Source organism: Theobroma umbraticum, unplaced genomic scaffold (genome assembly GCF_002168275.2).
Source record: "Theobroma umbraticum cultivar Fairchild unplaced genomic scaffold, ASM216827v3 scaffold_95.0, whole genome shotgun sequence".
In the NCBI taxonomy this organism is placed as follows: Eukaryota; Viridiplantae; Streptophyta; class Magnoliopsida; order Malvales; family Malvaceae; genus Theobroma; species Theobroma umbraticum.
The window spans coordinates 11,688,709-11,707,993 of NW_018397257.1; the positions used below are offsets into that span (position 1 = coordinate 11,688,709).

At 39.1% G+C, this 19,285-nt stretch overlaps 4 protein-coding genes, 1 non-coding gene and 1 pseudogene across 5 annotated transcripts; 2 read left to right on the top strand and 4 right to left on the bottom strand.

Annotated features, from left to right (window-relative positions):
• Positions 1-758: 758 nt before the first annotated feature.
• Positions 759-4,743, top strand: LOC110412005 (sorting nexin 2A-like). The gene is made up of 5 exons (XM_021422405.2): positions 759-2,156; positions 2,258-2,467; positions 2,816-3,076; positions 3,588-3,674; positions 4,403-4,743. The coding sequence occupies exons 1-5, from the start codon at positions 1,068-1,070 to the stop codon at positions 4,481-4,483; spliced, it is 1,728 nt and encodes a 575-aa protein (XP_021278080.1). The 5' UTR covers positions 759-1,067; the 3' UTR covers positions 4,484-4,743.
• A 104-nt stretch (positions 4,744-4,847) lies between these two features.
• LOC110412006 (PRA1 family protein B1 pseudogene) lies at positions 4,848-6,197 on the bottom strand (annotated as a pseudogene).
• A 1,036-nt stretch (positions 6,198-7,233) lies between these two features.
• EXO70B1 (exocyst subunit exo70 family protein B1) lies at positions 7,234-9,733 on the top strand. The gene has a single exon (XM_021422516.2). It carries the CDS (start codon positions 7,535-7,537, stop codon positions 9,452-9,454), a length of 1,920 nt encoding a protein of 639 aa, XP_021278191.1. The 5' UTR covers positions 7,234-7,534; the 3' UTR covers positions 9,455-9,733.
• Positions 9,734-9,870: 137 nt separating this feature from the next.
• LOC110412083 (GDSL esterase/lipase At1g06990-like) lies at positions 9,871-11,999 on the bottom strand. The gene is made up of 2 exons (XM_089782945.1): positions 11,277-11,999; positions 9,871-11,191 (listed from the first exon to the last, which is right to left on the bottom strand). Exons 1-2 carry the CDS (start codon positions 11,883-11,885, stop codon positions 10,865-10,867), a joined length of 936 nt encoding a protein of 311 aa, XP_089639071.1. The 5' UTR covers positions 11,886-11,999; the 3' UTR covers positions 9,871-10,864.
• Positions 12,000-13,056: 1,057 nt separating this feature from the next.
• LOC110412807 (GDSL esterase/lipase At2g30310-like) lies at positions 13,057-14,639 on the bottom strand. Its single transcript, XM_021423432.2, is given in 5 exon segments — positions 13,057-13,311; positions 13,397-13,658; positions 13,933-14,237; positions 14,240-14,332; positions 14,335-14,639. Coding segments are annotated over 5 exon segments (1,125 nt in total). The 5' UTR covers positions 14,555-14,639; the 3' UTR covers positions 13,057-13,066.
• Positions 14,640-15,490: 851 nt separating this feature from the next.
• On the bottom strand, positions 15,491-15,564 carry TRNAN-GUU (transfer RNA asparagine (anticodon GUU)). Its single transcript has one exon. It is a non-coding gene; the product is annotated as a tRNA-Asn (tRNA).
• Positions 15,565-19,285: the final 3,721 nt, after the last annotated feature.

Sequence of the window (19,285 nt, forward strand, 5' to 3'; positions counted from 1 at the left end):
CATTTTACTATATTAGTAGTTCATAATGGGAAGTATGGAAAGATAAAATGTGTGGAGCTTTTAGCCTTAGTTTGTAATCCTCGTTTTATCCGATGATTGCTTAAAAAATTTAATTTGTTTTCCATTATTAATTAATATTTATATACTCACATAACACATGATTTAATTAATTAACGTAATTGAGTGACATTAGGAGGGAAATTAATATTAATAAATTAATAATTCTTTAAAAGAATAGTGGGAAGACAAAATGAAAAGAACTTTTAGTCTTAGTTTTATCTTATGATTGTTTAAAAAAATATAATTTATTTTTTGTTATCAATTGATATTTGTATACTCATGTAACACATGATTTAAGTAGTTAATATGACCGTGCCACATTACTAGGGAAACTAATGCTCATGAGCCGGTAGTTCGTCTAAAGAAGTTTTAGTTTCCATTCTATCCCGTGATTGAATAAAAGAAGCTTAGTGTTTTCACTTGGCTTCTAAGCTGATCTTACCTGGCTCATAGTTTCGGATGAAATAATCAAGTATGGACGTTTCTAGCAAAAACAAACAGTCAACAGTTTTGATCTATTAATTACACCCAAATCAAGCAAAGAATGGAACAATGTGAACGCGATAACGATGTATTTGTTGTAATAATATAATGCTATCGGATGCATGGTATAATTGCAAAAAGATCCAACGAAGGCTACAAAGTCCAAATCCGTTCCAAAAACCCGAGACCAGGCCCACCAACTCTTGGAAATATCAAAAACCCGACGAAAAACAAACAAAAATGGGGAATCCGGTTTTCGTTTCGTTTCTCGTTCCTGTGGTACTTTATCCACAGCTTTTTCTATTTACAATTTTGTCCATGCGCCCGACGCTCAAGCCACGTGCAACATTTCCTTCGATCTTCTTCTTCTTCTTCTCAAACGGCGTGGTGCGCAGCCCTGTTCGGGTTAAACCACCGTCGGAAATAGCAAAAACCCTAATGCCCAATCTTAGATTAGCATATTGAGAGTTTCTTTTGTTTTGTATCTTGTTTTTGGCTCTGGAGATTTTGTTTTAATAAGGAAGATGATGGGCTCTGAGAACCAGGGCTTCGAAGAAGCTCACCTTTTCGCTTCCCGTGAAGAAATGGAGAATCTGGTTCTTGACGAGCCACTCAGCAACCACAGCAACAGCAACAACAACCACCAGAACAATAATTCCTACTCGAGTTATCGGAGCGCCACGTCGTCGCTCTCCGACACGACGCACCACCCGCTGTCCCCGCCGATCCTCGCGACTCCGGCCGACTCCGATCCCTTGCTCTCCCCTCCGCTCTGTCGTAACCCGAACGCATCTGATAACAACTCCTACATCGAGCCTCCTTCGTACGCTGACGTCATCTTTAGTCCTTTCGATGAGAACTCAGTCAACGAAATCAACGGCCTCGAATCGACTTCTCAGAATCCAGAATCTTCGTTGACGCTCTCCAGATCGCCATCGTTCAGCTCAGATTACATCAAGATTACGGTTTCCAACCCCAAGAAAGAGCAAGAAACCACTAATTCAATTGTGCCGGGAGGTAATGCTTATTTCACTTACTTAATTACGACGAGAACGAATATTCCTGAATTTGGAGGATCCGAATTTAGTGTCAGGAGAAGGTTTAAAGATGTAGTCACGTTATCGGATCGGTTAGCGGAATCTTACCGTGGATTTTTTATTCCGCCGAGGCCGGATAAAAATGTGGTGGAATCTCAGGTGATGCAGAAGCAAGAATTCGTGGAGCAAAGAAGGGTTGCATTGGAGAAATATTTGAGGAGGCTGGCGGAGCATCCTGTGATAAGACTAAGTGATGAATTGAAGGTGTTTTTGCAGGTGGAAGGGAGGCTTCCATTGGTTACAAGCACTGATGTGGCTTCACGGATGCTTGATGGCGCCGTGAAGTTACCGAAGCAGTTGTTTGGGGAAACTACCGCGGCGGTGGCACCACATGAGGTGGTGCAGCCTGCCAAAGGTGGTATGGATTTGTTGCGGTTGTTTAAGGAATTGAAACAGTCTGTTGCAAATGATTGGGGTGGTTCAAAACCGCCCGTGGTAGAGGAGGATAAGGTGTTTATGGAGAAGAAAGAGTGGATTCATGATCTTGAGCAGCAACTCAGCAATGCTTCTCAGCAGGTAATTTTGCTGGTTTTTCATGAGTTTGACATCTGCATTTGAATCTTGTGGGATAAAGTTTTTGATAATGGTTTGTTTTGGGTATGTTGATTTTCTTTAAGGCTGAGGCACTTGTTAAAGCACAGCAAGATATGGGAGAGACAATGGGAGAATTAGGATTGGCATTTATTAAGCTGACGAAGTTTGAGAATGAGGAGGGTAGGTTCAATTCGCAAAAAGTAAGGGCTGCTGACATGAAGTGTTTGGCAACTGCTGCAGTGAAAGCTAGCAGATTTTATCGAGAATTGAATGCACAGACTGTCAAGCATTTGGTAACGTGCAAGTCTTTACCTCATTTTTTTCTTTGAACTTAAAACATGGGGTTGAGATGTCTACAAGTATTCATTTGTTGGAACAATTTATTTTGAACAAGCATACGAGTTTGCAAATGTTAAATCTCTAGTAATGAGTAAGCTTGACGATTGACAACTATAAAAGGTCTGAAGCTATGTTGAATGGCTGGCTTGCCTATTACCTGAGAAACTAATACTTGTTGTTAGTGCATGCATCAATCTAAGTTAAGGAATTATGCCGGTTGCAGAGAAATTAATTGAGGTTTCTATGTTTGAAAAGAGAAGTTTGCAATTTTTTATAATGCACATTCTTTTTGTGCACTTCAGGATACACTTCATGAATATCTTGGGCTTATGTTAGCTGTGCACAGTGCATTTTCGGATCGATCAAGTGCTTTATTGACGGTGCAAACTCTCCTATCAGAGCTATCTGCGTCGCATTCAAAGGCTGAAAAACTCGAAGCTGCGTCATCAAAAATATTTGGTGGTGACAAATCAAGGATACGCAAGATAGAGGAGTTGAAAGAAAGTATAAGGGTTACTGAAAATGCTAAAAATGCTGCCATAAGCGAATATGAGCGGATCAAGGTAGTAATTTTCATAATTTCTATTATATTTATCTGAATTTGAGAATAATTTTCCCCTTTCTTTTGATATGTTGAATTTTTCCCACTGTTTTGATATTGATATTTGTGTGTGTGTGTGTGTGTGATGCTATGATAATAAGCACGCCTACTCGTAAAACAGTTCTCAAGTGATGGCCTTCTTTTAATCTTAACTAAAGCTACTAACACAGGATGTGAACGAGCAACTGAAGATGTGATAGGATCACCTTAAAAGGAAAATAATAGTATTAGTAAACTATATTACTAGCCATGCAATAGCCCTCACCACCAGTTCTCTCTCTCTCTTTCTCTCCTCTTTTTCATGTTGTAAAGTAGCAGAGAAGAGGGATGCACTGCTACACGCAGTTCATATGCATTACAAAGATGCTTATATTGTTGCGAGCTGTGTCTATTGCATTTGCGAGTACATGGTCTGCATTGTTATGGTTATCTTGATCATTTTTTAAGTTGGTTTCACGGTGATGTAATTACAGGAAAACAACAGGTTTGAGCTTGAGAGGTTTGACAAAGAAAGACACACTGACTTCTTCAACATGTTGAAGGGCTTTGTTGTTAATCAGGTAATTATGACCTTTGTTTTCCTGTCCATGTTGGATGATTCATTGTGTGAAAGAAGGTCTGATTAACTTGGTTCGAGTGATACTGCAGCGGAGTATCCATTCTTAAACTTGTTTGATTGAAATTGCAGCATCCTGTACCTTAAATTTATATGGTAAAACTTGTGTGTCTCTGTTGAGAGCTTCATTACTCATTGAATTTGGAGTTTCATTACTCACTGAACTATTATCCAATCAAGTCTGTTTTCTATTTCCTTGGCTTTATAGACCAATTCAGTTGATTTGCTTTGAGAAGTATTGGATGTAAGCTCTAGTTACTCTTCAGCAAAAAGATGGTCCCATACCTCTTTATGTTTTACTTCATTGATCAGTGGGCTTTCTTCCTGCCCCCTCCTGCAAGAGGCCCTTGTGGATTGTGTTTGATTTTGTTCTCAAACAGGAATGTGAACCATTTTAATCTTTCCCTGTTTCTACTTGCCTATGGGCTGTGTGCCACTTTCCACTTGTTACCACCTACTTCCCGATCCTTTTAGCATCAGCTGAACTCTTTTTCTTTCCCCCCCACCTCCCCTCCCCACCTAAAAAAAGCTTGTGCATGGAATTTGGAAAAGGCCAGTGATTCCTGCTCTTAATACAATGCATAGAATGGAGTTGAATCTTTCAACATATTACATTTATGCGTTCAACATCTTTTGTTTTCTTAGCTCTTGTTTCTTGTGAAAATGTAACAGGTGGGATATGCTGAGAAAATTTCAAATGTGTGGGCAAAGGTTGCAGAGGAGACCAGTGGATATGCAAGGGATAGCTCTTAAATGTTTGGATGTATATTCAAACCCTCGGCCTTCACTTTCTCTTTTCTTTTAATATTTTTGTTATTGTCCCTACGTAGGAGATAGTTTTACATTCATAATAATGAAGAAAATGGAGCACTTTTGGTTAGTTTTTTATTTTACTTCTTAGGGTATTATTTTGACCTTTCCCTTCCCCTCTACAAGTTGTATCTCTGAGAAAGCTTGTTACACGTCTGCCGAACTTGCATTTGGTTTCTGTAAATTGTTTATTGCTTGCTTGATATCCTGGCCCTGTGATTATAATTTCCTGTTTTCTTAAATCTTTCTTGAGCTTCCTTGGATCATTATCACCATCCAGTGCTTTGGGATTTTGCAAACTCACACCGTTTTCGTTCATTCTAGTTGAATATTACTTCATACAATTCTCAATGAAAGACCAAAAAAGAAAAAAACACAAACCAAAGCAAAAAATCCAGGTTACAAGAAAATCTGAATCATTGATCTACGATCCTGATTCCTAGAAAGAACATGATGAATGAATCACATAATAGAGAAGCATCCCATCACGAATCCGACCCCATGAATTTGATTGCTCAAACACTCGAGATAATAGCGGGAGCAGCGGCAGCGGCGGCGGCAGATGAAGCAGCGCCACTTACAAATGAGAACAACCCAGAACCCAGCGGCTCTTGTTCATCGAGAAACAGATCCTCCGGCATCCTAAAGGCACCGTGCGCACACACAATCCCCAGTCCCATCAGGATTCCCGATATCAACAAAGATCCCACGCTCGTCAAGAATATCACTATTACGGTTGACGCCACCAATATTGCCAGCGTTTCTATGTCCGAGTACGTTCGGCCCCATATAACCACCGGCTGATCCGACGGCCGCAGTGCGTAGAGGAAAAGCCACGCCGAGAGCAGTGACAGCAGGATTACGAGCGAGAAAGGGTGGGAGATGAGTGAGAATGCGAGCACACCCGCGAGTATGGTGAGGTAGTTGGCTCGGAAGTAGGAGAAATTCTTGCGTACCCGCGAGGTGGCATCGGAAAAGGAGGCCGGTTTAGTGAATGCTGTACGGTCGACGAGCTCCGTCCAGGGACGGCAGCGAGAGAGAGCCAGACGGGCACAGCCCGAGAGGCGCGCGAGGATGGAGTGGAGGTTCGGGGTCGTGGCAGACTGTTTAGATTCAACATTGGGCTCTGAAGTTGACACTGGGAGCATTGGAGTGGCAGACATTGCCGGAAATGTGAGATCAAAGAGAAATCCAGAGAAATCTGAAAACTTGGAAGATAATTCGTTTTGATTTCGTTTTGACCCAAAGGCAGTTGAGATTTGAGAAGCGTATATAAACTGTTTGAAGTATATTTTGGAGGGCCTGAAGCCGCTGATGATGGGATGAACGCTTCTGATTGAGGTTTTTTCCAAACGCAGAGATCCCTTTTGGCTTGCATTATCAGGTTGAGAAACGAAAGAAACGAGGAGGAAGCACGAGGGGTAGCCGCATCTTTCAAGTAAATGGCTTTCTTTTTCGTAATTTAATGTTTGGACTACGATCTTTCTAAATAGAGAAAGAACCCAAGAAGGAGAAGAAGAGGCCCAATGAAAAAGGCCGGGTCTAAACCCAATAGGCCCAACAGATATAAAAATTCGATTAACAGCAAAGCCCATTGGGCCTGAAGGTAATCTTTTGGATAGTCCTTAGGAGTCAGCACAACTTAAAACTCACGTTATAAAATTATGGTGTAGCGAATGTGAGAGAGAAGTTGTCAACAGAGACTTTACAATCAATTCAATTTATTACGGTAGTTGGAACGAAATAACTACGACCCTAGACTTTTTTAAGCACTTTCCTCCTTTTTTCGAATAGGATCTCTTAACACTCTAGGAAAATGATACAAAATTAAACGAGTTTAGTATTTAGAGTTATCATGTTTTGTATCTCAAATATGTTTTAACATATTTAAGACATGATGAGTTAAACTCATTCACTTGCATATGACATGTTGAACTTGTTTATCAATTTCTGTGATATAAGATGTTTAACTCATATATGGTTTTTATTTAAACAAATTAATTATGCTAATCGTATTTAAATATGTTTGTTATATCATGTTTAATTATTTTTACGTAAAATTTACTTCAATTTATTTAATAAATATATTAATCATATCATGTAATACGTGAAATAAATATACTTTTAGATGTGTTTATAATTTGAATTTATTTAATAATTATGTGGCATATACTTACATAACTATTAATATCCTCCTTAAATTTATTTTTTTTTCTTTCATATTCGGAGAAACAGAAGGAAGCAAAAGACCAAATTGTGCTTCTTACCAACATAAACCAAAACCTATAGGTTAGGTCATTGAATATTCACTAGTCTTTATTTTTGTTTTTATTTTTTATGTAAGGAGTGAATTTGAATGTCTAGAATCAAGGAAAACAACCTTATTTTCCGAACTTGATTCTACTATTTCTAAATTAGACACTTACCAACTAAATCACAACTCCTAATCTATTTGGTTTGATTAACATTTTCTAATTGGTTCAAGGGAGAACAAAAAGGCTACCAAGAGCAAGAGTGAGAGTAGGACAAGAGTTATCCAGTTCATTGGTGGAAAGACAAACATAAAGACTATCTTGTCCGAATCCAACAAAACACCCCACTTCACTCGCTCTTATACCAAATCAAACGGATTCGGAAATGTCCAAAACCCAATGATCTCGCAATGTTTACCATAACTACCAATCTCCCTTTATTTCTTTCCTCGCTTTATCTGCTTTTTTCAAACCGCGTTTCCCAAGGTCTTTTCCGTCATATCACTTTCACTCGCCCTCCATTCCCTCTCAAAACCCAGCCCTGCTCTCTTCTCTTCCTACGCCTCTTCTTCTGCTCTCCTTTCCTTTCCCTTCCCTTCCCTTCCCTTCAAGTTTTTACTAACCCAAAACGCGGCTGGGTATTACGTTTTTGATGAACTAAGAGTAGAGCTGTAGAAGCAGAGTTTAAGAGAGAAGAAGAAAGAGAGCAAAAAAGGGGTTGCTGTTTTTTTTTTTTTATTTGATGGCGGAGAACGGTGAAGAGAAGCTGTTGGCGGTGGCGAGGCATATAGCCAAGACGCTGGGGCAGAACGATACCATGGCGGACGATATTTTGCAGATCTTTTCCAACTTCGACGGGAGGTTTTCTCGCGAGAAGTTGTCTGAGAAAATGGGTGACGACGACCCCCGTGGTTGCGCCACGCTGGAGCGGACCCTCAATTCTTTGGACCGTCAGATCTCCCAATACGTGGCGGCTGATCATCCCATCTGGGCTGACACAGCTGATTCCTCCGCCTTCCTTGACGCTATTGACGAGTTGATTGGCATGATCAGGGACTGGAGCGCCATGGCCGCTGAGAAATCCGTCGGCGCGTGTCTTGTACGAGCTGACGACTTGATGCAGCAGGCCATGTTCCGCGTCGAGGATGAGTTCAGGTCTCTGATGGAGCGAGGCGCTGAGTCGTTTGAACTGCGTCGGAACAACCACGAGTCAACAGGAAACTTATTGACCGATTCAGACGACGAAAATGAAGAGAACGAAGAAGGAATTCTTCACAACGGTGCGGATCTCGATGACCAGATCCCCTTAGCTCAGCCGTTAACGGACTACGACATCGTAATCGACGCGCTCCCGTCGGGAACCATCAACGACCTCCACGAGATCGCCAAGCGCATGGTGGCCGCAGGGTTCGGAAAAGAATGCTCTCACGTGTACAGCACGTGCCGAAGAGAGTTCCTTGAAGAGAGCATCTCAAGGCTTGGGTTGCAAAAGCTGAGCATTGACGAAGTCCAGAAAATGCCCTGGCAAGAGCTCGAAGACGAGATTGAACGCTGGATCAAAGCCGCAAACGTCGCGCTTCGCATCCTCTTCCCGAGCGAACGCCGCTTATGCGATCGCGTCTTTTTCGGATTCTCCTCCGCAGCTGATCTTTCCTTCATGGAAGTCTGCCGTGGCTCCACCATTCAGTTACTTAATTTCGCTGACGCCGTTGCTATCGGGAGCCGGTCACCGGAGAGACTTTTCAAAGTTCTCGACGTGTTCGAGACTTTGCGTGACTTGATGCCTGAATTTGATTCCGTGTTCTCGGATCAGTACTGTTTGGTTCTTAGAAACGAAGCCGTTACCATTTGGAAGAGAGTAGGAGAAGCAATCAGAGGGATATTCATGGAATTAGAGAATTTGATTCGGCGGGACCCTGCTAAGGCGGCTGTTCCTGGTGGCGGACTTCACCCAATCACACGTTACGTAATGAATTATCTCCGGGCGGCGTGTCGTTCACGACAGACGTTGGAACAAGTTTTTGACGAAAGTAATGTGGTTGTTCCATCAAATAAGCTTGACGATAGAGGGTCATCTTCGTCTTCTATGTCGGTTCAGATGGCGTGGATTATGGAGCTTTTGGAGAGTAATTTGGAGGCGAAGTCCAAGATTTACAGGGACTCTGCTTTGTGCTCTGTTTTCATGATGAATAATGGAAGATATATCGTAAAAAAAGTGAAGGATAGTGAGTTGGGCTCACTTCTGGGTGATGATTGGATCCGAAAACACAATGCAAAAGTCCGGCAATACTGTACGAATTATCAGAGGAGTTCGTGGAATAAGATTTTGGGAACACTAAAGCTTGACAACACCTCCTTGGCTTCGAATGCGGTTGCCAAGTCCATGAAGGAGAAGATCAAGTCTTTCAATTCGCAATTTGAGGAGGTATGCAAAACTCAGTCTACATGGGTTGTATTCGATGAGCAGCTGAGAGAAGAGTTGAGGATTTCAGTGTCTAGACTTTTGCTACCAGCCTATAGAAACTTCATTGGGAGGTTCCAATGTATTCCTGAAATCGGGAGGAATGCTGACAGGCTTATCAGGCACGGGCCGGAGGATATCGAGGCTAGGATTAGTGACTTGTTTGAGGGAGGCAGTGGATCATCCGGTGGCAGAAAGTAGAAGGTAAGCTGCAGCTAGTGCAAGTTGAAGGATTCTTTTTGTGTTTGTGTGGATGGTAGTCTAAACTGATTTGCCAATCTGGCGCTAGGTGTTTGGTATGTATTTAGCACAAATTTTCCTCTTCTATTTGTGAATTAAAAAATCATGGATAGACAGTCTGCTTGTGTTAATCAGAAGATATTCTGGTTTCGAGGTGAGTTATAATGTTGCAGTGCTTTCTTCAAATCCTGTATATAGCAAACTATCATATGAGGAATTCTTATTCTTGTTTTACAGGTATCTTTCTTATGGTTGTACTATTTTCTAAACTGCTACTGCTTTAGAAGAGCTAGAATGAAATAATGAAATCTCCTAGTTTCATAGTTACTTGGATGGACATTCGGATAGAGAAACTATATGACTTACACATCTAATATCAAATTGTACAAGCTCATATCCGTAAGTGTTGTTTTCTTAGGTAGCAACACCAAAGGAGAATGCCATTTGGGCCATGGATAACTTTCAGGAATTGTGAAAATCCTGTTCATGCTTCTATATGGTAGATGCGACTACTTGACAATAAATTAAAGTTTTGAGATTGACCATTTTCTTTTGCGCCTTTCGTGATCATACTTGGATGGTCCTAACACAGGAATGATTTCTTCTCGGAAAATTAGCATATTATCCCATTGGAAGAAGAGTGAATCCCTTCGTCTGTCTTCATCCATATATTTTATTCTTCCTATCTGGCTGTATCAACTTAGGAATATCTATATGGTGCAGTGTGGAAAATGATGACATTGGGTTTTTCCTTTTTTAAAAAAAAAAAATTTCTGGATTGGATTAGAGAAAATACGAAGAAAGGGGACAAGAAATACTATTTAAAAAGTAGCAAAGCAGCAGATATGTGGGATTGAATAGATCTGGATCAGGTGGCAAAAGAAGGGAAGAACCTTCCACGATTGATGTCTGCTTTTTAGGTTCCTTTTGAGTCAAAATGTTGTGCCTTGCAGTTTGGTGTTGTGGGTCCGATGTCTCTCTAATGCCAATGAAAAAGGGCAAGAAAAGCATAAAGCATAGACCAAAAATTAGACTGTTTTCGATCCTTCTAATGACCTGGTCAAATCCAACTAACTAGTTAAGCATAAATCAAGGTGAAACCCATTGTCTGCGGATGGGTTTTTTATCAACAAAAAAAAAAAAACAAAAGAAAGCCAGGAATCACTGGAGGCCTTGGATGAGCTGCTTTTCCAGGATGTCAGCCAGGGCTTTGTAAGCCGCCTCAGTTGGATGAATGCTATCCCAAAACAAGAATTGTGAAGGCGCTGTGCATGCAGGTGTCTCTGGATTACACAAGAACGAGGCTTCCAACAATCCAGTCCCGCAGCATCCTCTGTTTGTTACGGTGAAACCTGCATTACTTCCCAAAAATCAATTCCTCGATTTCCTTTCCAGGAAACTATTTAACTGGATCAGGTAAAGGCATAGTTTGTTACCATATTTTTGTGGATTGTTGACCATGTCGATCACCGTTGTATAGACATCAGCATACACGATTCTGCTCCCTGGAAGGGACGCCTGCAGCTGGGGCAACAAGTTCACAAGCTTTTGATTGTAAGACCGTGCGTCTGCGTTCTCATCCTCTAAGCACGTTCTATCCAAAGGGGGTTTTAGTCTTGCTGTGATTAGAACTGGAAGACAACCCATCGGAGGAAGCCCTGCTATAGCTATCCTGCGACAGCCCTGATCATATAGTGCCTGTGAACAAATTGAAGTTACCCTGTTAGAAAAAAACAAAATCTTAAGAGCCAAATTGCTTTATCCTGAGAGTTTTTTATGTAACCTGGACATAATCTTGCATTGCATTTTGCAGAAAATCCTGATAGCCTCTAATGTCAAACTGCGCTCTCCGGACAGGCAAGAGATAGTAATTGAAACCAAAGTCGTTAGTTCCTGCACTGATGACTACCAAAGAATTTTTAATGATGTTTTCAGCTTCTCTTTCACCAACAATGCCACCAAGTCTTGCTTTATAACTCTTGAAGAGATCAAGTTGCTCAGACATTGGGATGACTCCTGTTGCAACAGTGGTAAGATCATCTAATCCGGACCCTGCTGAAGCAAAACTGACGCCAGTCCGAAGGTCATTGTCTGAGAGATTCGGGTCTAGAAAAGGAGGGACAGTCTGTTTTATCCCTAGGAAGCCAGCAACAAAGTCTGGGATAAGTTTTCCATTCGAAAACCTCCCGGTAGGGATGTGACCAGGGAAATTTTGGCCATATGGAAGATGGTCTCCTCTTAAAAGAGTATGAATAAAGTTGTTATTGCCAGTATCAACAGTGGAGTCACCAAATATGAGAATGGAGGTGAAATTTGGCAAGGTTGCAGCCCTCGTTAGATTGAATGTGTTGATGATGATTAGCACCAGTGTGAAGACGAGTGTAGGAGCCATTGTTACCTCTCTTTTGGAAGGATAGCTTGGTGTTTACAAGGTAGAGCGATGGAGTATATATATAAACCTACGAGAAGTTACAAGTTGAAAAAAATTTTACGCTTAAAATTTTCGAGCCGAAGTCAAATTGAATATATATATCTTAATACATGTTTGACTTAAATTCTAATTGAGAGTTAATTTAAATTTGGTAGAATTTTATTGATTGAGCAATAAGTTTTTTAAAAAATTAAATATAATTTTTAAAGAGTAAGAACATTTTACGAATAAATAAATATATCTCTATAAATATGCATTTGAGTTTGTTTTAGAGTCGATTTTAGTTTTTATATTTCGATGTTTTATACTCTTAATATTTATGTTTATAAAGGATTTTTTTTTCTCTCTGGAATCTGTGAACATAGAGAATTAAGTGTCCAATTACGGCCATACGTGTTTGCTTAAATTTTTTCTTGAAAATCTCAATTACTTGATTACCAAAATCCTCGTCCATTAAACCCAAAAGGTGTAAACCCTAAACTAATTAATTACAGTAATAACAATCATAAATACAATGTAAAAGAATTGAATATTTGGAGAGAGAGAGTATACTGTAAAACGCAAGTTTATTCAAACACATTAAATTATAACAAGTGCCATTAAGTATCATAAACTGCCATTTATACGGCTTACATTGAATGTGTTCAACGGATAAAGTCTTTCTTTCCTCTTCTCCAGCCTGGGGCTAGATATTGGTATATGGTAATCTTTCAAAGTCATAAACAACTCATTAATTTCATATATTTATTACTTTTAATGAGAGTTTTTTCTTTCTCTAGGTGATCATCGATGCTATAACTGGTGGGTTAAGTCGATTCATATTGAGTTGGACTTGGATTGGCTTTCCCAGTTTAATTTATCTGAATTACTAGCATTTCCCGGTTTCCTCCATCTTGAATCCTGATACCGAGCTTGGAATAAGGGAAAAAAGAAGAGCATGCAGTTTCAGGAAAATGTGGGAATGTTCATCAACCGGATGTTGGCTGTTTGCCTGAGTGAAACAAGGCGAATGCCTTGATTGTTATTTCATATTTGGGATGAATTCAATGATAGTTAACTCTAATACTTAATTCTACATTAAAATTCATAACTGTTACGAATTTGTTTCCTGAAACCCGGAAAAGGTAGGCAATGCAAATAGATTAAGCTAGAAGTTGTTCACTTGTATCAGATTCAGTGAAGCAATAGCCATGGTCATCCAAGAACTGAGGAACTACTTCCTTCTCAAGGTATTTGGCAAGGTATCGGCAGGCTTCTTGGGTGGGATGAACGCTATCCCAAAACAAGTACTCTGAAGGCTTTCCACAAATTGGAGTCGCCGGGTTACACAGGAATGAAGCCTCCAGGAGTCCGGTGCCACAGCAACCTAGCTTTGTTTCTGCAAATCCTGATTTTGGCCATGGAAAAACGGATAAAAAATTGGTTTAATAATAACGTTTTACTTGAAAAAAAAAAAAAAACAGGTAGATTACCATATCGTCGAGGATGATTTATCATGTCAATCAATGAGTCGTAAACATCGGCATAGACAATTTTGCTCCTTGGTAGCATTGCTTGTATTTGAGGCAACAACTTTGCAAGCTTCTTGTTAAAAGATTGCGCAATTGAGTTCTGATCCTCCAAGCATTTTCTATCTTTTGGATTCTCAAACTTGGCTGTCATTTGAATCGGTAGGCAACCGATTGGAGGTAGACCAGCTACAACCATTTTTCGGCATCCCAGATCATATAATTCCTATAAATTCAATCATAACTGCATGAATGACTAGCTTTTTTAGCCCTTGCATTGTATCAGAAAAAAGCCACACTATACTCTCTCTCTTTCTTGGAGTGATGGTGGGTTATGAATGCAAATCCTTTTTGTTGCTAATGCATTGAATAGACAGGAGGCTATAGGAAAACGCAGCAAATGGAGAAAAACTGTTGTTCATATCTGTTTTCTTCTCAGATCTAACGAAACAAGACATTAGCAAACTTGTAATATCGAAGTGTAATTGAGTTATGTTTACCTTGACAAAGTTTTCTAGCCTTTGCAGCAAAAAATGTTGGTACCCGCTAATGTTGAACTCGCATCGTCTTGTTGGTATGTCGAAGAAATTGAAAACAAGGTCATTAGTTCCTGCACTGACTATCACTAGAGCCTCACCAATGATGTTCTTGACCTCCTTTTCTCCTACAATTCCCTTGAGCTTCACTATGTAACTCTTGAAGAGCTGAATTTGCTTTGAAACTGGGATAACATTGAATAACTTAGTAATCAAATCATCGTATCCTGATCCAGCAGAGGCAAAGCTAACACCTGTGCAGAGTTCATTTCTGATAGCTTTGGATCCAGGAAAGGAGGTACAGCCTCTTTGATTCCCAGAAAGGAGGCCACAAAGTCAGGAACAAGTAAACCATCCGAAAACCTCCTGTAGGAAGGTGTCCTGGAAAGTTTTTCCCATACGGGGGTTTGTTAGCCTTGAATAATGTGCTGATGTAGTTGTTATTGCCTGTATCCACAGTTGAATCACCAAAGATGATAATGGCAGGGAATTTTGGCTGTGCTGTGGGCTTAATGGGGCTGCAAGTGTTGATCAAGGTCATCCGAATGAGTATAAAGGTAAGAATGAAGAGGTTGGTGGATGCCATCCCAACTTTCCACAGTGAGATGATCACTTGGTGAATTTGATGACTACTTAAAAAATGAATAATGGAATGACCGTTTGTGACTTGCAAAAAGAACCATGAGAAGCAAGAAAACGTAAAATGAATGTCGAAGTTAAATTCTCTCCAAAGAAAGATAGTTGCAAAAATAACCAGCATATACCTGAGTGGAGATGCTCAGATGGGATGTGAGACTTGAAATGTACATCTCCATTTTTCCCAATAAAGATTTTCCAGATCGAGTGACTTCCTTGTGCTCCTATCTGAGTATCTTATGAAGGCGGCATTTCTTAATCTAGCTTTTAAGGGATAAGATCATAAACCAGAAGCCAGATTGAAAAGTGACTTCCAAGTGCAAAACTACCTACCCATAGCTAAGAATTCTGTGCCATCAAGTCACTTGTGCAAGGCAGACATTTGGGATGAAGTAATGGTTCAAGATCATTGATGGGGTAGTTGTGTTACATGGAAAAGTGTTCTTGATAAAGAAGTTAACTTTTATCTCAGAATACAGTAAATCACTGGCTTGGCTATGATGAAAATTGTCCCAAATCCCAATACAAGTGTGAAGCGTTTTGCACAGGTTGGAGTCAATCAATAGTAGAAGCTCCATTCTAACAACATCTAGTTTATCATTTGGTACACTAAATATTTCTGAGGTATTATGTCAATCACTGGCTCATACACCACCGCAAAGACAGTTTGGTCCCCTGGCGGTTGCTTCTGCATAATGAGTTTTGACCTTCCAAGCACCTTTGATTCTTGAGATGTCGTAGCTTAACAGTAATTCGAAAGGGAATGCAACCGATAGGAGGATGATAATTTCAAGCCCAAAAGGCCCATAAAGGCTAAACCCTTAGTCGGACAGTTTCGGAAACCCCAAAATGGGTTCTTCGAGCAGAGCCCAAAAAGGCCATAAAACGCTAGAGGGAGGGGTCGAACCTCCGACCTTATGGTTAACAGCCATACGCTCTAACCGACTGAGCTACTCCAGCTCGTTGAGAACCTATTTTCATAATGTAAATTAAAATGTAAACTTAGCTCAATAAATGCATTTAGCTCAAATTGAAATAATTGTAAAAATTAATTAAATTTGATTAATGTGGATCAATTTTTTTTACGTTAATATTTTTTTGGAAAGGCAAAATTTTATTAATAGGTCATTGGCCGTCAATATTAATCAATTAGGAAAGACAATTTATTTGATTGTTGTAATCCATTTGCAATATCTAAATAGGTGGTTGAAAATTATTAGTAATAATATATTTTAAAGTATGTTATATATATTCCTAATATTTTTAAAATACATTTCACTCAAATAAAAACAATCAATCGAGCATTGAGATAAGTCGATTTTAATTATTTATAATTTTTATTATAATTCGATTGATTTTAATTAATTCAATAGTTAAAATTTTTAAAAATATAATGACCAAATCGACCAAATACTCATTCCTAACATAACAAACAACCCATCATTTTCATAGGCTTCTATGATATTCGTGCACCAAAATATTTGATTTATGATAACAAGACAGTGAAAATCTTGAATTTAATGTCAAACTGATCAAAGCCCAAGACCAAAGACCAAGACCTTTCACAATCAAATCAAAGCATGAATATACAAATACTAAATGAACTCGTGGGTTATAGTGCTTTATATTTGTTTGATATAATTTTTAAACATAACAAAATCACTCATGAAATCCTACTCGATGTCCCGAAAAACGAAGCAAATCTATATAAATATTAATTAATTTTCCATCAACTGGTTGGGAAAGGACATGCTTCGAGTTAGCCTTTTAAACTTTTGATCTATAACATGCAGAACCAAAGCATAGAGCATTGACCAGAGACATTGTAACCTCAACTACCACTGATTTCTCCATTGAAAGATTTCACACAAGATGTGCAAAATCTTAACAAGTTCAGCTGCCATTGTTCTTATTCAAGAGAAGGAACTTAGAGGAAACTAGAACAATTGAAGAGAGAGTTGCTCTGGCCTGGAGGGTCATGGTTGGTGCTATCATATCTATGCAAATCCCATGTTTGAGCAGGTCCAACTATTGTTTACAGTTTGAAGATCACATGCATAGTCAAAAGATAGTATATAAGTTAACTGCATCATAATCATAATCTACTAATATCGTAATTTCAGTCATATAACTTATAATTTATATTCACTTACTGTGAATTGATTTTCAAAAGTGCATTCACGAAATCAATAATCTTTGCAAAAACAAATATATTCAACTCATATTTCTACATTGCCACTTCATTATTTCAATAGGAAAAAATGAATACCCCAACAGTTGATTCAATCATGTAAAATGAAAAAGAGAGGACCCTTTGAGGAATGGTGCCTAGAAAGACATCGTGGAGCTCTAATTACCACGTCCCGTGCAAGCTCAATTAAGGCAGCCTTGGGTCATTAATGGGGTTGGCGCCCTTTTGCTCTTTCCATTATTATTATTTTTTTAATCTTTTGCTTTTGTGATTAGACTCGTGTGGGTTATGCAGCATAGATTTTTCTTAGTGGCGCTTCCCCCACCAGTCCTTGCAATACTTACGTTAATGCAAATCAAAGAACAGTAACTTTCATGCAATCAAAGAGTGGCAGAGCTGAATTGAAGGGTACAATATTCCTCATAAAACCCCCCTGTGATGCTCACTCACACCACAAAATTCTAGTTCGGGTCCATAAGTGAAAAAAAAAAAAAGGCCAATATGGATCGTTTGTTTCTTCCTTGGCCTTTGCTTCGATACTCGATCGTACCAACCAGCCATGATTTAGACGGTGCACAAAAAAAAATCATTAAGCCCATCGTTTGCGTGTGTAAGATAGAACTTGACCTTTCACCAAATATTTTTCTGGATCCATTCATGGATTTATTACGCCTTTTATATATCCTAGTTACGAAATCAAACTTTATTCTTCGAGATTTGCTTTGAATGCAACATGTTAATTTTGTTCTGAATTTAGAACCGTAACCTTGATCTTTGATGAAAAATCAGTGAAACGATCCATGAATTATTTTTTTTATTGTTGCATTTCAGAGCTAAGTGTGATTCAGTGAACCCAGAGATTCAAGCTTGACAAAGCGCCAGCTAACAGCAGGCAAAACCCATGGATGGAGATGAAGCCATGCACATGAAGAACTTAGGATACATATCTGAACCTAGAGATAACAACACAAGAATACAAAACCAAGCAATTTTTTAAATGGGGGTTAGAGAGACGACTCCGATGGGGGAGGGGGAAAGAAAAAGTACCACGGCAGTGCATGCAGGTTACATACAAACCTTCAATCATACTCTAAGACCCATGTTGATTAATCCATCAGGAACTGAACATTAATTAATTGGGGTTCCACCTGTGGAGACAGACTTGACTCACGTTGTTCAAAAATGGGATAGTGTGTGTGTGCGTTTTTTTTTCGTCTTTCTGTTTTCGATTCAATCTTAATTTAGCAATCTCTGGCAGTAGCTAGCAGGCCTCGTGCGTAACTAGCTTTTTAAGCCATTGTTTGTCAGTTGATTATACCTTAATAAACCTATTCCAATCGGCTATGGTCGGTGCCGGCCAAACCTCCGTGCCAGGAAACTTCGTCCCCCTGTTACGTACAGCGTGTAAGGTATCTGTTGATTTACCTAAACACGAACTCGAATATAAAGCAGACAAGATATTAATCATGTCTTAATATTCTATGTTGATTTGTTCTTCAACTTTCGCGTATGATGAAAGGGAATTAGTCCTAATGATTGGGATGTAAAAACAGATAATTAGAGGCGGAAACTGTTTGACCATAAATGGTACTTAAATTTCTTAAGAAAGAAAAAAAACCTAGGTAATAACTAGATTATGATCAATTAAGGGTGACCTCGATTTGGGTGTAGCATGTTGAGACAAAATTATTGCTTCAGTTTATGTTTCTTATAGTACGGTGGCTTGTATTTCTCCATAGTGTAATCTTACTTAAGAGAATGTTATTCTTTTTTGTTTTTCCTTTTGGGGATAGATGTATCACATTAGATTATAGCAGGATATTATTGCTTCAAAGTTTCCATTGTCGATAAATATTAGAAATTGCAAATCAAGATGTTTGAGAGAGATATATAGGAAGTCTGAGAAGAATGAAGTGTCTCGATGATGATAGTTCGAGAATGGTCAATGAATCTCTTTCGGACGGAGATTTTCAAAATAAAAATGCTAGCTCTTAATTTGACAATAAAACAAAAGAAATGAAATAAAAAACTTTGAATCTAAATATCTTCATAATTTTTGTTCATTATTTTCACGTGTAAGCATCACATTATAAGTATTAAATAATTGGTTAGTATAGTAGTAGACTAGTAGTACTCCTCCTCATGTTTTTCTTTTAACAAATAAAATGAGAAAAAAAGGGGAAACGAAATTGTCTATCATTGCAGTCCTATCAGATACTAGCTGGCTAGCCAAGTGGATCGGGGTCCGAAACCAACTCTCAAGGGCCCAAGTGTTCTTCAGCCAGACTGGTCCAATGATTCAGCCGTGACTTGACCACCTTTGTACTCCTACCTTACCGCCAGTTGCCTGATCAGCACCCAAAAAAAAAAAAAGAAATTAAATATTAAGTATATAACCTGTACTCTTGAATTGTCATTCCGTACCTAATCACATTCAATCCATAGCTCAAAAATTACTTATTTTATATTTATTTTAAAAAAAGAGTATTG

Bases quoted from the DNA above. Each gene is read 5' to 3' on its own strand.
- LOC110412005 (XM_021422405.2), top strand. From the start codon at position 1,068: ATGATGGGCTCTGAGAACCAGGGCTTCGAAGAAGCTCACCTTTTCGCT. The intron at 3,077-3,587 runs GTAGTAATTTTC...ATGTAATTACAG, and splicing joins GCGAATATGAGCGGATCAAG to GAAAACAACAGGTTTGAGCT. The intron at 3,675-4,402 runs GTAATTATGACC...AAAATGTAACAG, and splicing joins AGGGCTTTGTTGTTAATCAG to GTGGGATATGCTGAGAAAAT.
- EXO70B1 (XM_021422516.2), top strand. From the start codon at position 7,535: ATGGCGGAGAACGGTGAAGAGAAGCTGTTGGCGGTGGCGAGGCATATA.
- LOC110412083 (XM_089782945.1), bottom strand. From the start codon at position 11,885: ATGGCTCCTACACTCGTCTTCACACTGGTGCTAATCATCATCAACACA. The intron at 11,192-11,276 runs GTTACATAAAAA...ATTTGTTCACAG, and splicing joins CAATGCAAGATTATGTCCAG to GCACTATATGATCAGGGCTG.